Consider the following 18,518-nt stretch of genomic DNA (forward strand, 5'->3'; position numbering starts at 1 on the left):
CCACGCACCAACGTGAATTCCCCTGCTGATCCCTCTTATGACTACACCCACCAGGCGATTTGGGAGACCTAACAAAATCACAGCACAAAGTAGAGTGGTTGCAGGCTACATCTTAAGGTTACATTGCTCACGGTTACATTGCTCACTTAGGATCAATACATCATGCATACAAATAAAAGCAGGTAAATCAATGCTTCACTTCTCTGCTAAGAGAAAGCACAGGTTTTAACACAATCTCATAACTTGATGGATTTCTAACACACATTATTTCTGAAACCATCACACCTAGAAAAATAAGAATTATTTTTGAAACGATACTAATGATAACCTTGACATTCGTAGGTACGACAAATAAGTTGTCCAGCTAAAACGTGAGAAATAAAACGACAACATGAGGTTGTGCTTCACAAAACCCATAAATAACTTTAATATACTGCTATAAACTGGTGAAAGTCTGTTGGAAGAACTGACACAGACCCAGCTGAATGTTCAAGTTAAGAAAAAAAAAATTACTAGATTCCCTCAGAAGAAAATGCTACACAATAAATGTAAATTAAAATGCAGTTAAAGTTAATGGGCATTTCAAAATATTTTGCAGCTAAAGTTTAAATAAAAAAGCCATACACGTACCCCAAGTTGTTTTTGTTTCTTACGCACAGATTTTTTTTTTTTCCTTTTTAAATTTATGAAATCTTTAGGAGTAAAAAGTTGGTAGTAATTTTTAAAGAAACCCAAGAGGATACATTTTTGCTGTATTTAAGTTTTTTTAGTTTTCAGTTTTCTAATACTTGTGATTTTTTTTCTCTTCCTTTTCTCTCTATCACTTTCTTTTTTCTCAAGAAGATAGGAACAATGATAATATAAACCACACAAGCTGCAGTAACTGGAAGTAACACCACACTTTTAAACACCTACTAGTATGAGTTATTAAACAGAAAATGGAAAGCTGGGCAAAAAGGTGAAGTACTGTATCTTATTACTGATTCTCTCATGTAATCTATTTTTCAGATTATTGAACTATTTTAATGTATAAAAAATCAGGATAACTGCAAGTGAAGCCTACAAATCACATCTTGTGCATGAAACGTCTTACATACGTAAATGTATGCAAACCCGAGACTGGAACATCACAGGCAGTCTCTGCAGACAGAGTGACGAATTATGTCATTTGCAAGGTGAAGTCCGTTTTATTTCCCTTCGATATCTGAAGGGTATTTCAGCAACCTGCATCTCACTGCTGCAGGAGATCAGTACTGGGAAGTCCCACCAGTGTTTTATATGGGAGCTGAGGCAGGAAAGGATTGCAGCCCTACATGGTACAGACCTCTCAACACCTCTTTGTCCCCCAAGCACTTATGTCACATCACAGTGCAGAGGAGGGACCTTCTCTGATCACACAGCAAAAGACAGAGAGATACCTGGTCACTAGAATCACAGAATTCTTTTGATTGGAAGAGATCCTCAGATCATCAAGTCCAACTATAACCTAACTCTGGCACCAAACCACGTCCCTAAGCACCTTGTCTACACGTCTTTTGAACCCCTCCAGGGATGGTGACTCCACCACTTCCCTGGACAGCCTGTTCCAACGCCTGACAACCCTTTCCGTGAAGAATTTCTTCCTAATATCCAATCTAAACCTCCCCTGGCACAACTTGGGGCCATTTCCTCTTGTCCTGTTGCTTGTTACGTGGGAGAAGAGACCAACGCCCTCCACGCTACAACCTCCTTTCAGGTAGTTGTAAACAGCGATAAGGTCTCCCCTCAGCCTCCTTTTCTCCAGGCTGAACGGCCCCAGTTCCCTCAGCTGCCTCTCATCAGACTTGTGCTCCAGACCCCTCACCAGCTTCATCGCCCTCCTCTGCACTCTGTCGAGCACCTCAATGTCTTGTAGTGAGGGGCCCAAAACTGAACACAGGATTTGCGATGCAGCCTCACCAGTGCCAAGTACAGGGGGACAATCACTGCCCTGGTCTCTCACCGTCACCCCCCGGTGCTGCCGTGGGGACAGACACAACTCGGGAACAAGCAGCATTAGGTGGGAGTAAAATGAAAGCGTCTCGTGCGGAAGTGAGAGACTCGACAAATCCAATCACAGCGTATGCTGGGAGAAACTTCTGAAATCATGCCGTCGTTCTGGTCCATAATTAACTGAAAATTAATTACAGAATCTTGAAATGAGCATAAACCAAAAATGGGCCAGCATACCTTCATACTACAGTTGCTCACTCTGAATCTCTTCCAATAATTAAGTCTAGCATATGGAACTGGAGTTTAAAACCAAAACAAAACAACAAACTATGATTCCCAAAAAAGTTTTGGAATCCTATTTGCCGAAGGGATACGTCTCTCTGCAGTGCACACATAACTTTCTAGAAGTGAGGGGGATGAATTAATGTGACATTTGGCAACTTCGGCTTTGCAGAAATTACAGGCTGCAGATGCTTCTTACAAAATCAAACCAAAAACTGAGAAAAGAACATAATTAGGTAAATTATTTGCTGACTTGATGAATAATTTTTAAAAGATTATTAGAGGATATGAGAGCTTGGAAAATGCTCCAGTTTTTCAACAAACAAAAGGAGGAGGTAAGCAATAAAACCGCCAAATTAATTCGGTTGAGCATTCATAAAAAGGTGTATTTTGTATCACTGAATTACACATATTTTTTAAAAGGTGCTTAAAGTATGGCATGCTGCCACACATCAAAATATTATTTTTTTAGGAAAAAAATGTTAGCATGCTGTGAAGTAGAAGATATGCAATCAAAACAAACCTGTAACACTTTGACAGAGTAAACAAAAAAAAAGAACATTTTAAAAATATTGAGAAAGAGTGCAACCAAAAGAAAAACAAAACAAAAACCAAAGAAGATCCAGTAGATTAATCAGAGATTGTATAAAAACGTGCTGCAGGGAACACAAAAACTTTCTTTCCGATTTCCAGTTTTCCACTGTAGAGATTAATATCTTCAGTAACAGTAGGAAAATGATAACAAACTTTCAAATCACAACATGTTTTCTCTTTGCCCGGTTGCAGTAACTGGGAGGAGCTGGGCGGCAGCCTGGGGTCTTTCACTCCCACCTGCAAACTGGGAAGGCTGCAAACAAGTGAAGTTATTTTCCAGCTCCTAAGAGATAGAACCTTGTCCCCTGTGGCAACATTTCTTCGAGATCAACTGGAAGGTGTTTTGTATGGCTTTTTGTTTGTTTGTTTTTTAATAAGGGGCTAAAACATTATAATTATGTGCAAGTGGAAAAGAACTGTCCGCGTGTTCAGGAACTTGCACACACTTCAGCCCAGACTTACACTTATGACTCTTTTGCACGTCATCTTACTCTATTTCTCACAAACCAAACACATCAGACATCTCTGGTGCAGTTTGTTTTCTGTGTTTACCTTTGCTTCCATTTGGATGGTGAGAGCTTAAATTAGATCTACCGCACAAAGAGCACAGCACTGTGCAGTGTGACTCAGCTATGGAGAGTACGATGCTGCAAATAGGATTTAAACTAAATCGCATTTATAAATTCATTTTCCACCAGCTCTTTACTGATTACAATGCCTAACAAAATACTTGCACATTTTGCCTAGAAGTCCAAATTAGAAATTGGTAAAAGTCCATTTTTTTTGGAGCAATATGTATTCTTGGCAAAACTATTCTGACCACATGAAACTACAAACTACAATGTATCTTCCTAATAAATTGAACATGCTCAGCCTATTCAAGCTAATTATGAAAAATGTTATTTAATACCAAATCTTGGAAATGTATACAAAGATAAAATGACTGTTTTCAAATACACATTAACATCTCTTCTTGCCATTTCCACCTCCTTCTTTGTGATCATCTCCATGTCCTGGTTTTGTTAAAAACAAGTTTCTCTTTTAGTGAATTTTTCCCTGTCAGCTAAAGTCTTCTTACTAACTGCAGTTTTCCTGAAAGTTAGATACATGTTTTGGTAGACATAGCAATGGAATGCAAGGTCATTCATAATGATGCATCTCCTGAGATGTGCAAGCAGGAGGTGAACTGAAAACTGACCAACTAAAGTATTCCATCCCATTCATGTCATACTTCATATAAAAGTGAGAGATCACGAGGATCTCGTCCCTTTTCCTTATGGCCGACATTGGGAGAGGACCTTGCGAGTTGTCCCTGTGAACTGAGGCCCAGTGACAGACTGAATCCAGTTCCGGTTGGCTGCAGAGTCCAGTCCAGGACTTCAGGTGCCGGCCCCACATCTGCCGGAGCAGCTGCCGGGACTTTCCAGATTGGTTTTGTATATTTTGTATTATTTTCTCTATTTTATTGGTAGCATTAGTAAAACATTTTTAATTTTTTCCAACTCTCTTCTCTCTGTCCTTCTCTCCCTCCCAATCGCCTGTCCTTAGTGGGAAGGGGGGAGAGGGAGGGGCTAAAGGGGGAAGAGGGGGGAGAGAGGGTTAACAATACATCTGCCACGGTTTTATTGTCACCCCGCAATCAAACCACGACACTCCACCATGTCAGAAACCCCCTGCAACAGTACACAGAAGTTCCCAAAATTAAGTCCGAGATGCTGTGTTGCTCCTCCTTGGATGCCGAATGCACAGCTCACCGCTGGGGACGAAGGACAGCCTCAGCAGCAAACGGCCTTAAGTTACCAAAATTTCCTGCCAGACCTGGGCTGGCTCACGGGCTGGAAGGTCCATCAGCTTAATTTGGCAGCCCTTGGGGCCCTTTAAATAGGAATTCTGTCTCTGGGCTGCAGGCGCTTTACCCCTCTCCAGCACTCCTGCCTGCTGCCTCCAACCTGGCGGTTCTCTCCTGAACCACACAAGTCACCGCCTTGCATCGACATGCAGAGACGCTCCCCTGCCATCTCCTTCAGGGTAACGATGGAAGGACCTTTTCATGCCATTTTAGCTCCTTTAGGTGGCACAACGGGATCAAATGAGGTACAAGAATTTCATCTTAGCAGGTCATCGAGTCGCACGGCAGCCCTGTGTTTTGCGGGGGTGCTAAGCACGCACGCCTGCCCGGGAAGGCGGGTTTGCCGGAGCCCTGCCGGTGCCGCGCAGGGCACAGCGGCGGAGGACGCACCAGCCGCAAAACCGCCAGCGCTCCGGGGAGATGGGCTTCCTGCTCCTCACATGGTTTTGGCACCTTTCTTTGGGAAGAAGGAGCTACTACTGTGGAGCTTCCGCTTCATCAAAGCAAGCTGCTACTCCGCTGCCCTTGCTAGACGCAACAGCATAGAGCAAAATCAAGAGAAAGTTCTGAGCCCCCTGCATGATACGATCTGGCCCCATTTTCTTTTGGGAAGTCGAAAGAAGGGGCCTAGGGGCAACGCAACATCTCAAAATTGGGAAAGGGGGTGAAAGAGGTCTTAACAGGGCTATTCTCTCAAAAAAAAGTAAGGAGTGGCTTGCTTGAGTATTTCTGCCAGGATACAAGACAGAAAAAGAAGTCTGGGAGTCAGAAAAAGGTATCAGGCAGGAACCAGGATTTTGCACATAACCTATGAAAGACAAGCAGCTAAATCTGTCTGTAAAACTAAACTAAGCTACTAGGAGAATAGGTCCCAGAGGATAAAAAGCAAATCATGAGATAAGAAATTATTTGGAGGAATTAACATGGCTATGTTACAACTTTCTGGAACAGCGAAAAAAGTCGAGGGGAAGGGTCATTCTGTGCATCAGGGAAAGGACCCACAGGAATATCTAAATCGCCATTCACAGACAATATAATAAACCTAAGAGAGGTGGGAAAAAGTGATTTGTAACATGATTTGCTCAGGAGATGACTTGAAACAAGACGCCTACTGAAGCACAGCCAGAATTGTGTGGACATTGCAACTGAAGAATTAAAACAACAGAAAGAAACTATTGCAAGTTTTGCTGTCATACTGTTTTCAAAATATTTTTATAATTATTACGAAAAAGTTTTGCCTTTTTTTTGTTAGTATACTAATAATGGAGTAACATCATCAAAGCTATTGCATATCTAAACAGTTGCAGAAATAAATCAATATAAAAGTCGAATAAACAACAAAAAAGGTTGAGAGATTTCACTATGTGTGAATTTGCTTTCATGATGGTGTAAAATATTTTTGGATATTCAGGAGAATGCTCATCACCAAAAAAAAAAGCATGCAATACTTGAAATCTTAACACTTTTAGCTGTATGAGATTCCACTAAAATTACTGTCATCATAAAACACCCACTTTTCTTTTTTCTGAGCCATAAAATACCTATCTCCAAAACCTAATTTAGAATGACAATAGAGTTTATTAGCTATTAAGCACTTCTTCAGGATAATTCCACCTTAAACTTTTGAGATTATGCAGCTGCCAGATCTATAAAAAGGCTGCACATTCCCAATGTTTTTGCCTAATCAAATTAAGAGACCAAGCTATTAATATTCTGCTTACCTCCTAAATTCATTCCAGCTTGCAGACATTTCTGTAATCGACAGGCTGGGCAGTTCTTCCTCCGAATCTTATCAATTATGCAGTCATTCCTTCCCGCACACAGGTAATTGTGCTGTCCTGAATGAATCAAAACCAAAACACGTCATTAGAGGATGTATTAATTCCAATTTGATCTTCTCTGCTGTTTTGCAGTCATTTTGAGTTTCTTATTAATGCAGACATTCCCAATCCCATGCTCAGCCTTCCCAATCATCTTGGTGACTTGTCATGGACCTTCCAATGAGCCTCTCTTATGTTTAATTTGGGCAAGAACTTTGGTGTGTCACTCACAAGAGAGATCTCATTACTTTTCTTCTAAGCAGGACCGGAACTTTTCTTTTTGCATAAAACAAACTAGCGGTTGGAGCTTTTTCAAATCTCACATGTTCTGTGTCACAAAACAGTCTGATAACTCCTAGTTTTAGCACAAAACCAAGGGCCATTCTCATGCTACAGAAGTTCACAACCTAAAGCAGAATAGAGGTCAACTTTCCCAATATGCTCCACTCTTCAACCAGTTCAAAATGCTTGATTTCTGATTTCATCAGTTACTTCTATACAGCAGAAGGTTTCTGAAGGGTTTACTAAAACAGGCTTAAATCAAAACCACGTTACTTCAGTTCCGTAAAGCCCCAGAGAAGAACTCCTGAGGAGACAGCAGATATTTAACGCACAACATTTAGCAGAAAGGAAATACATGGCAACCGGAGAAATAGGCTGGCATTTGACAACTTGAAGACTCAAAAGGCATTTTACTTTGTGGGAAGAACGTAGGTAGAGCAAACGGATGCAGTGTATCAGATGAGGACATTACCACGTGGACTTTTCAAAGTAAGGTGCTTCAATTTGATGTGGAAGAATAAAGGAAACCACAAGGGCTTGGTGCAGCATGACAGGAAAAGTGACAGAAGATTATTTTGGCTGTCTCCATTCAGAGGTAGCACATGGGGGCGTAGGGCAGCCAGAACAAACAGGTTTTGGAGCTGATGTGACAAAAAGCGATGCAGAAGGTTTCCAGAGGATGGATGAAAGGAAAGGACACAGCGCACAGAAGCACGACAGACTGTAAGGCAAGCCGCAGGATTTGCCAGTGCGCAAAGCTCAATAAAACAGTCCCATGTAAAATACAACAGCACATAGCAGGTGCTGCAAGAACCACAGAGTCTCAGGGATGGGCATTTTAGAAGTAAAGAAAGAAACTTATTACTCCATAAACTAAACACAAGTTTTGTAACAAAGATGTCTGAAATGCAAGGTAGAGGAAAATAGTGCAGATTGCAAATGAGTAAGATCAACCGGCAACCAAGCAGGAAGACTCCAGAGCAGGTCATAAACAAAGCAGGCAAGATGTGCGGAAGCCCAAGAGTTGTACAAATAACATTATAATGTTGATGCCAAAACCCAAAAGGAGCACCAGCCATCGGTGGGGAGGAGCAGGTGGGGCAGAGCTGTACCGAAGCGCGCGGGAAGGCGGCGTGTGACGGGAGCGGGAGCAAAGACGCAAGTTTGGTAAGGGGACAGAGGTATAAAATACGTTTACCAAGATATTTTCTACAATACACACATGCTTCCTTGAGGAAACAAAAAGTGAATATTCATGGGACCTGGCTTCTATTTTGGGGACTTTCAGGAATTTGCCTTAAAATTTCAAAAAAGTCATTTTCTACCTCTGCATCTGACCTCCTTTCACCCTTACCCAGCATTATCTATTCAGACAGTGAACTGAAGTTCAGGCTGTTCCTTGCATCTCTTCACTGAGCATCTCGCACAAAGAGAACCGATCTCCTTTGAGTAAGCGAAGTGTTACAGTAACATCACAAAGATATCATCGTTTAGATAATGCTTTAGATGTTTAAACAACAAGCAGATGAGCAAATAAGTTTGGTTGTATTTTTTTTAAGGGACCTTTCCTAGCACTGTGACACAGACGAAAAACAATAAAACTTAACCAAAATAATTCATGAATATGAGCTCAATAATTAGGTCAGACATGAAATCAAGTTGTACAATACAGTGACAGCATCAGTATCTATCAGCTGGTCATTAAGTAGGGCTGCTAAACAATAAAAAGATAAAATTCTCAGCTGATCAAAAAATTAAAACCTGCTTATCACACAATGTTTATTTTATGATATGATCTACACAAAAAACCTGATACAAAAGAGAAAAGTCAACTTAATTCCTCTTTACATTTTTAATCTGGACTGACTTGAAGACATCTCCTTAAGAAAGGTCATGTAGACAGCATGGAAGTAAAATTAAAGTAGAAAACAAAAGTGTCTAAAAACATACTGTACAGTAAAAAGATGGTTTATATGCCATTACAAGTACTGGTGTGCTACCCTTCTGTGGGGAGAGGGGGAAAATTCTTTTCTCCTAGGAAAGTAAGTACAATCGCTCAGTGCTCACACAACGTCCTTTGTACATCACAGACTACTGCAATCCCATTTTTAGGCTTCCACAGGCGGGTGCAGGCTATTAATATGACAAGCCAGCTCTAATGCTGCAAAACGAACCCCATTGCAGGATTACCCTGGAGGCAGTTTGCTCCATGAAATTGTACACCTGTTAAGTCAACATTTTTCACTACTGCTTTCAGAAGCTAATGGGTTTAATAAAAAGAGGTTAACATTTCTGTACTCTCGGATAATTACTTGGGTTACATTCTTAAATATTGTGGAAATGTTTACCTGATTCCAGCACTGTCACACTGACTTCCTAAGAAATATTCCCACTACAGCAGAATAGTTCTGCAAGTCACCCTTCAGATGGTTTAGGTGTTCAGCAGTTATTACCTTCTAGCCTATTATTACCTATGCTAGCTAAATAATTTCAGAAAACATAACTTAGTAAAAGACCATCAATTTTTTAATCATGCATCTCTTAATACTAATGTATGACACAGAATCTGTAAGTAGTTTTTCTAGTAAGCAAGACAAAAGTTTTTCTAAAAAGCTAATGTCTTGTCATTTATTTTATTTCTAAAAAATTTAATAGCCATGGTCATCTTAAAGCTTACAGTAGTGGAAGTAACTTGAAAAACCTTAAAACACAGAACAGATCAGCGTTCAGGCAAACTCTCTATGCAGAGTACAGCTATGAAATACTAAAGAACAGGTTTTCAGTTAAAAAGTGTATTTTATCATCTATGATAAAAAGTTGCTTCGGCTTTCCATGCAAATATGGTACATTTCAAATAAAGCCAATTTTGTAAAATAACTTCATAAAGCAAAGACACTAATAATGAATCAATATCTTCCATTTGTTTAGCGTGAACCTCACTCATGCCCCTTAACTTCAGAATAAAAACAAAAACCTACACATCTGATATGGATGTGGCTCTCAAGACCTCCAGGGCTCTTCAGGATCTCAACAAGGGGATGGAGACCGTCCCACAAAGAGGCTGATGTTGTGATGCTAGATCTCCAAGTCTTTCAAGACACATTTCAATCTGCTTGTGTAGTTTGTGTTTAGCTTAATCCAGTTCTTTTTATCCAGTTTAATCACCCACAAGTGGGCTGTAAAGTGGCAGATATCAAATTATCATCTCCCATGTGCTAATGCATTAAGATGAAAGTAATTTTTACATATGCCATCATTAAGTGCACTTATACGAGGTAATTCCTGTTCCATCTAAAATACAGAGTTACAACAGATGCCAGGAAAATTTCCTGTTCTAAATAAATAATTAATAGGTACTACACAGTTACATACTAAGACGACATAGAGATCCGTCCTATTCGCAGTAGAGCTAGAGGAATATTTAAGTTTGCACTTTCCAGGTTATTGTGTCACTACGCCACAGAATGACACATACAAATGTACGCACAAAAATACTTCTCAGGTGAGATAGCTTGAAACATTAAAGACTCTCTAGTTCTCTGAATAAAGCTGTTCTTATTTGGCGTATGAATTACTGCCAAAATGAGACTACAGAAGAAACCTGCGGTAGAAGTTGTGCCTTTCCCCATTTTAAAACTCCAACACAATGATTGAGCCACTGGTCCCAAAAACTGACTTGCTGAGATGAGCTCATGTAGGTGTGTGGAGCTGCTGCGCTCTGCAAGGGGCTGCGAGACTTCCAGACATGTATGTCTGCAATAGGGATGAGGTATAGGTACTTCTTGACAGAAATATTTCTGTTACTGTCTAAGGCAAAATTAGAAAACTACAGAAATTTCTGAAATATTCCACGTTTTCTCTTCCTCATAACAATATTTTTCCCCAAGTTTCTGGAGCCTAAGTCAGGAACTGCAAACCATTGATGAGACTTCTGCATTTCTGCTCCCTTGTTAAAATAGTAACTACTACGATCAAATGTTAAATTTTGTAAGGAAAAAAAAAAGCATAGTGCTGGAAGAGGATCCAAAGACTGTTTAATTTGAGCCCACTCATGGAAGCATGACAAGACTAGCTTAAGAGTTCAGGTAGGGCTTGTTGGGTTTTTTTTTCCCCTTTCTTTAAATCTGTCTTAAAACCTGAGGAAAGGTATTCTGCAACTTCCCTACAAGCCATGTGATTAGGCTAGTGATCAGCTAATCTTTAAGTTGTATTTTTTCCCTTTGCATTTAACCTAAATGGGAGTATTTTTGCAACTGAAATAGATGTTAGCACTTCCCCTGAGACAGAGTAATAGATCGCCAGCTTCTTTGTAACAATCTCATGCCTATCAAAAGATTTATGTTCCCTATTTCTTTGCTAGACTAAACAAATCCAGTCCTCTCCATCTCTCCTCATAGGTCATGGTTCCTAAATCTGTTGTCATTCCTCTTATTCTCCAGCTCCTTTCAGAAAATGGAGCGCCCAAAACTGGGTCCATTTATCTCGCTGAGTTTCACCATCACTAAGCCCAATAACATGGTTAGTTCCCGCATCCTGCACACAACAGCCCTGCTAATGCAATCCTGGACCAGACCTGGCTTTGGCAATGGCATTAGGCTGTTGACTCATGCTTGCTTGTGTACCACTAATGCCCGTCTCCTTTCCTGCTTCCAGGCTTTCCTCTCTGCTTCTACCTGGGGGCAGCCAACTCTTCTTTTTCCTCTGCTAGAACTACACACCCACCGCAGCATCCCCTGGGGAAGGTAAGGGAAAAGCCCAAAAGCCACTCTGGGTATGTCATCTGAAACTGGAGCATGCTTTGGGTCCCATGACAAAGATGTGATTGAGGAAGCCTCACAAAAAGGACGGGAAAGTGAGAAAAAGGGAGTGGCAGCAAAGGACTAAATAAAACAGAAAAAGCTTGAAAAAACCCTCAGCTTTTAAAACAGCATCTCACTGAAGCACATCAAAATGCATGTAAAATTCACAAACTTTCCTTCTTCCTCCACAATGCGAATTAATACTTTAACTCATCAAATTGCAGGCAAAGTTGTCTTCTCCCTGAAAGTTGCCAGAATGGCCAAGCCTTTTCCCAGGGTTTGAGGAGAGAGGAGCTGAAAGCCACCTCCAGCCCTGCCTTGCAGAGCTGCACATCAGAGCTAGGATCCCTTTTCCAGTTTCTGAGCTAGAATAAGGGCTTCGATTTCTCCATATGTTCCAAGTGGGAAGATTATCTCCACAATAACAATGATACGTGTCAAAGCCTTACGGCTTTGAGGAACTACTGGCACATGCTTGAGCAGGAGGGTACAGGTGTTAAATGGGCATCCTCAGAGCAGGGAACTCCTCTAAAGATCCTCTTGCTCCTCCTATTTACCAGCACAATCATCCATTTTAGTGAAGTTTCTCCTGATTATGCTAATCAGTAAGGGGGAGAAGAAAAATCTGGATTGAATGACTGTACAGTAAGCCTCCCTCAATTCCATAAATGTTGTTTACTGCTCAACTCTGTTGCTTCCCTTCACTCACCAACCCATCGGATGGCACAAGCCCCTGCAACCGTTCTGACCCGGGCTGCAGACCTTCCCTGCTGAAGGAAAGACAAAGAAAACACCTGCAGAAAATCATCAGGGTTTTCTAAGGGAGGTCCTCTCACATCAAGAATATCCAGTCAGCAAACAGAACTTAAGAACATTTTTTTCTGCTTTCTGGTAAAGCCCTAATGAAGGGCTTTGCCTCCTACAGCAAGAAATCACATCATCTGCACATCCTAACCTCTCATTTGTGCTTGCTGAGCTATGTGATGTGCTCCTTTCATCCAGCTCCGAAACCTCCACGGATTTTTGTGAAACTGATGTTATCTCTGTAATCCATATAAGCTCTTTTAATTAACAAAAATAAACTATTTCTATTTTTAATAGCCAGTATCTAAATAAAATTGCTGCTAAGACTTGTCACAATGATTTTCCACATAAAAGAAAGGCGCTTCTGTTTGACAAGAACTGTATCACGCTTTCAAGAAACAAACTGCCTATACCTGAGGTTTTTATTTCACCATCTGCAGTAGGTAAGTACTCTCAAAAAAATCAGTACGATAAGTAAGATGATGAATCTCTTTCCAAATTTCAGTTTTCACAGAGCATCTAATTCTTACAATTAAGAAAAAAAAAAAAAGAAAATGCCTGCTATTCAGTGGAAATCAGAACTGCGTTCTCATTTAAAAGGTCTATTTGTTACAGAGGTGAAGGCTTTTTTTTTTTTTAAGCAGTTGACAACTGCCCAGCAACAGCAGCCTATGTTTGCAGTCACTATTTTCGGCTACATCACATGGCAATTACATAACCTTGTTTTACTGCTCTTGAACTGGTTTGAACAACCTGGGAAACAGATTAGGGCAGTGGCGGGTCCCTCCCAGCGGCCACCCCCACGCAGGACCCGTCCCCCCGCTGCAGCTCCAGAGGCCGCGGCCACGGCCGGTCCCTCGCTCCGTAACTAGTTACTTATTGCCAGATCCACCTGAGACATTGGGTAATTAACTTCCTCAGCTCTGTTTAAACCAGTCCGGTCTGACCATGGTAAACTAATAAACTTGATTCCGCATACTGAGATTTATGAGTAAGGCAGAATAAGCTTATAAATGCCACAGACAAGGTACAGAACTTAGATTTGAATATTGTCGCTTCGTTTTATACAGGGCTTGTAGTTTAGTTGTTGAATCTCAGTGTTTCCCAAAATTTAGTCTGCCTTCAGGGTCCATCTCTCTTATTACCCCACAGCTCTACTCATCTGACCATATCACTCCCAGACAATATGCTTTTTGGCTGCAGACAAAGGCTCTATCTGCCAATCGCTCAAAACAGTATCGACCTATTATTAACATTATTACAGAGTGCACTTATAGCATAGGTATATTCTAAATCCTCCTCCTCCTCCGAAGCAAGAATTTAGAGCTTTCCCTCCTTCATGATAAATTAGAGACTTAACTAAAACTCTTTTTGATTTTGGCAAAATATTCACCACATTTGGGATATTTCCTGCTTGCTTCTCATTCTCAATTACCTTCTGCTACTTTTAGATCCCAAGACATCTTTTGGATTTTTTTACCCTTTCATATTACTGGATTAATTTATCTACCGTTTTTAACTGTATTTTTTAAAGTCTCCTTTCCTTCTACTCTCCCCCTCTTTTTTCTTTCATTCAATAAAATTTATTTTCTAACCTTCTCCGTTACCTAATTTCACATTCTGTCTTCTACTGCTCTCATGTTCCACAACTCTTTCTTCAGTCTTCTCATTTCCTTCTAAATGTATTATTTGCTTCATTCAGTCAGTAACCACTTATTTCAAAGGGCACATTTACCCTGCAATCAATGGAATGGCTACAGCTCACTTCATACACCCAAGCAAAGTATATTAAAAAACTACCTGGGACATGGATAAAAACATCGTCTCAACAGCACCGTTTTCTGCAGGGTCTACAAACTCCAGCTAGGCTTCTTTTAAGAGCAGAGGCATAGCAGTTACTTGATGCTCAAATAGCAGGGACAATCTACGAACTTCTGCAACACAGTATTTTTCTAAATTTTCTATATGCTTTAAACCTTGTGTTTAAGTGCCGTTTAATTATAACATGCTAGAATTAAACAGTGTTGACAAAAACATTCTCAAATCTGATGTGTTGGTCTGTGAGTACTTGATCTTCTTCGTCTTCCTAATCTGAAACACGCTATCAATTCTTACTCAGAATTCAGGAGAAAGAGCTGCAGGTTGTCCTGGGGTGGCAATTACACCATGAACAATGACTTCGTACTCTGCACATTAACTACCGAACTAGTTTCCTCCAGAAAGCCAAAATTTGCAAGCACAGATGAACTACCAGTGTTTCCTCCAACCTTGAATACGGATATATAAAGTTGATCCCCCTTTTCCTTCTGAAGTGGAGCTGAGAGGGTGGTGTCCTCTAATGTTTTCTATGTGGAATTTTTCACATTGCCACAGTTATACACTCCCTATACACATCTGAGAGGGCAGAACCCGGTGCTCTGCCCGTTTTGATGTGGAGAATGTCTCCAGCTCCTCCAGCTTCCCAGGAAACCTGCTTTCATGCTGGGCTCAGGCCACATTAACAAAAACAATTGGTAGGGTCTGGTGATCTTGGCAAAGTAGATGAGAAGTTATAAGAACGGTTCTCACTCACTATTTTAAGCAGACTAAAAGGGCACCGATAAGAGGGATCATGGAGAGAGAGGATATTTGGCAAGGGAGCCCGGGATGTAGCCCAAAAGAGGCTACTATTTTCTGCAGGAGAAACCATCCAGCAGGGGTGAAACCTCCTAACAACACTGAGGCAAGTACCCAACAAAACATATGCCAATACCTTATATTTTGAGATACGAGTGCACGTTTTTCCAAAATATGCTGCACAACCTTGAAAGCCTCTCCAAGCCCGTGCCTGGTGCTCCAGCCACCCCGTTATTCAGGTGGACTGACCCACCAGCACAAGAGACACACCAAACTGGTACTGAAACCACCCCTGGTGCTCCCACGTTCGGTTCCGCAACAGAGCTCATACCAACCAGCCACATCAACAGTGGGTCAGGGAGAGCACAGATGTGGCCTCCTGAGATCCAGATGAGCTAAGAAAGCCCTTGGGTCAGCCTGTTGGAAGTCTAAACATGGCCACATGGCTGACTACATGGTAATTCCCTTTTCATGTAGTTAAAGAAATGCTGAATGGTAGTAAATAGCATGGAAAAGGAACAGGAAATCATCTGACCTTTGCAAAGCATTTAGGTTCAGTGAAATCACACAGCACTGGAAATCTATCTAGGAGGAAAACCAAGGAAAATATGTCTACAAACACCAAAATAATCCTATTATCAAGCTAAATCATTTTTGTTTCTGTTTTGAAATTAGTTTTCACTTCAGTTACCTTTGATTTTAGATTATACTGGATACAGTAATACAAAGAGGGAGAATTAGAGCTTTAGAGGATGTTGTTTTGACAAAATCAGACATCTAATATTGCACAGCATTTTCTTTCACAGTAAGTTTCCAGATTTTCATTTTGGTTTAAATTTTAACTGAAGACTAATTTTGAAGTCTCTAGATGCTGTTATCTGCAGAGCAGTAAGTATGACAGATTTACAAGATATCATGTTGCATGCATGATACCTACTTCTACTTTCCCATGCTAAAAATCCAGTAAGGCATTCTTTATATACTACAAATCTCAATGCACTTTATAAGAAAATTTTGACACAAGAAATGGTCTAGAAGGACTAGAAATACTTTTAAAATAAGCATCATACAACCATCTTAAACTGGAACTGAAATGCCCCTCCATTTTTGCTGATAAAAGTGGTCAACCGCTCTGCTGCACTGACATACGTGGTGTAGTATCCTAGTCTACAACTAGCTCACTGTTACCACTGGATTTCAGGAAGTTACAGTGTAAAATTAGATACATGTGAAATATCAGGGTCATTTAAAGGAATGTATGAGAGGGTGCAGGGGGTGTATTCTGGAATATGGAGCACTAACTGGTAATGTTAGGAATTCTGACTGTACAGCTCCCTAAGCCATACTCCTTCAGTGAATACTGAAAATATTAACCTCCGTAAAAAGTTTGTATTTGTAAGTGTATCTAGGGCTGAAATCTGTTACGCTCTATTCACTATTTCAAACCACTTAGTCTGCCCCACTATCCTACTGATACATTCAGACACATATCAAACTGTCTTTGCAGTAATCACATGAAACACACAAACTGAGAATATCTATTCCTATAGAACAGACAGAAGAATCAAGGCATACAGCAATAATACTGTGTTTTTCAACTCCATCTTATAATTTGCAATTCCAGGCTGACTCCTCTAATGAGATTCATGCTATTTATATAAGATATTACTAGAAAAAATGGCAGTTTGTTTGACAAAGTAAAACTTTCCCCAACTCTTGATCTCAGCGAAAAAGTTCTGTAAAATTTTTTTTTAAGTAACTACCTTTTGGTTTTTGCAAACATTTTGAAGTTCAAGTCTGTAATGTTCTTCCACTTAGCATGCTAAGCAGATCATAAATTTTATTATGTGTGAATGACACATTATCTTCAAAGCATATTTTTCTCTTGCATTTTTCATGTACAGTTTACTACAGCTCAGACTGTAAATATGCTAAATTCATAATAATGAGTATTATTATGAAAAACAGTGGCAATTTAAAATATTGTCAGCACATACATTGACAAGTCTTTTCCTCTGCAACCTTGGTCAGTAATAATAGTGTTTTAAATGCTGCAAACAATACCATCACAACAGAGCCTTTTAGCAGAATCTCTTGAGATCCCAAACACAGAAATGTTGACCAAAGTAGCATCAGATGCTCACCAAAGTGAACTTAAAAGTTTTCTGCAATTGTTCACTGGCTTTTTAAAAAGGACTCTGTTTTACCCTTTGAAATTGGGTATTTATCGTCTTCTTTTTTTCCTCTCAATTTATTTGTTTTTATCAGAAACCTCAGCTCTCTGGTCTTCCAGGTAAATCCGAAGAAACAGTCAGAAGAAAGAGGATGAGGGGTAGCAGAAGATCTCATTATTATAATGAAGTTTCACAATGTGTTTACTGTTAAAATACTAGACCAACTTAAAATAAAAAGTCAAATTAAGTAGCAGAAAGGGTAGTACACCAATTACGACTGTTATTTTCAAACTTAAAGGCACGAGCACATCTTTCCAAGCCCCCTCCTGAAGCGGGTGCAGGATCTCCAGGATGCAGAGCTGCGGGTCCCAGCCCTCTCCCCCAGTTTGAAATCATCCCAGGTCTTGAGCAACTAAAGGTGACCTGATCTACATCCCTGGATCTGGCATTTTAAACACCTGTAAAATTACCTCTGGGACTTTTTGGTTGTTTGGGGTTTTTTAAAGTTCTTCTTTTAAAGAATGCCAAATTTTTAGGCACATAATTCACATATCAGAGTGGGATCTTGAACATATCAGAGCTTCTCTTTATTAGTAGGAAACAGATATTTAAGTAAAAATAAGATACATTGGATTAAAATTCAAATTACGATGGCCACGGAAAACACAACTGAAAAAAGAGACATAGGACAACAGGGGAAAAAAAAGTAATCTCAGGCCATAAAAACAACATCACCAAGGCATAAAGCGCATCATTCCACTGTATTTCCAAAGATCGTTCTGCCTAATTGTCACAACTGCTGTTGCAAAATTTGTTTTGCTCAGTAAAAACTAAAGACCAATTACTATTAAAATATCACGTATATCCAGAATTCACCCTTGGATTAGGGTAGCTGCTGCTTCATAGTATGTATCCCCAGCTCTTGTGTTCAACGCATTTAAGCAAAACAAAATTAAAACAAACAAACAAAATCCAAAAAACCAAACTCCTCAGTCTATTCACATTTAACCTCACGAGGGGCATGTGCAAACACAGACTTTTTACAGTTCTAATTCAATTTTCATAATAAAATTCCGGTAGTACTAAGCAGATTGAATTAATTTTCATTTCCTGCAAGTAGCTATTTTATACAAACTCACATGAACTGAAATGTCGTTGCTTACTAGAAGAGCATGAATGGCATGAAAATCCTTTGGGTTAACCTTCATAAAATACAGCAATTTTCTCATTAGTATGACCGAAGTCAGTCATTGCCCAAGCCACTCTCTTCAGCAACAGCTATCAGATCTGAAGCCTGCAAGAGGGGTCGGTGAAGCAAATGGGTGAT

At 40.1% G+C, this 18,518-nt stretch overlaps 1 protein-coding gene across 3 annotated transcripts in view; it reads right to left on the reverse strand.

The window, feature by feature from the left end:
* NR3C2 (nuclear receptor subfamily 3 group C member 2) overlaps window positions 1-18,518 on the reverse strand; it is a 206,029-nt gene that overhangs the window by 50,361 nt on the left and 137,150 nt on the right. For all 3 annotated transcript variants that reach the window (XM_065633639.1, XM_065633640.1, XM_065633638.1), the window contains one exon: window positions 6,418-6,534. In XM_065633639.1, the coding sequence (XP_065489711.1) occupies window positions 6,418-6,534 (117 nt within the window). The remainder of the gene's footprint in view (window positions 1-6,417; window positions 6,535-18,518) is intronic.

Source organism: Caloenas nicobarica, chromosome 4 (genome assembly GCF_036013445.1).
Source record: "Caloenas nicobarica isolate bCalNic1 chromosome 4, bCalNic1.hap1, whole genome shotgun sequence".
Lineage (NCBI taxonomy): Eukaryota > Metazoa > Chordata > Aves > Columbiformes > Columbidae > Caloenas > Caloenas nicobarica.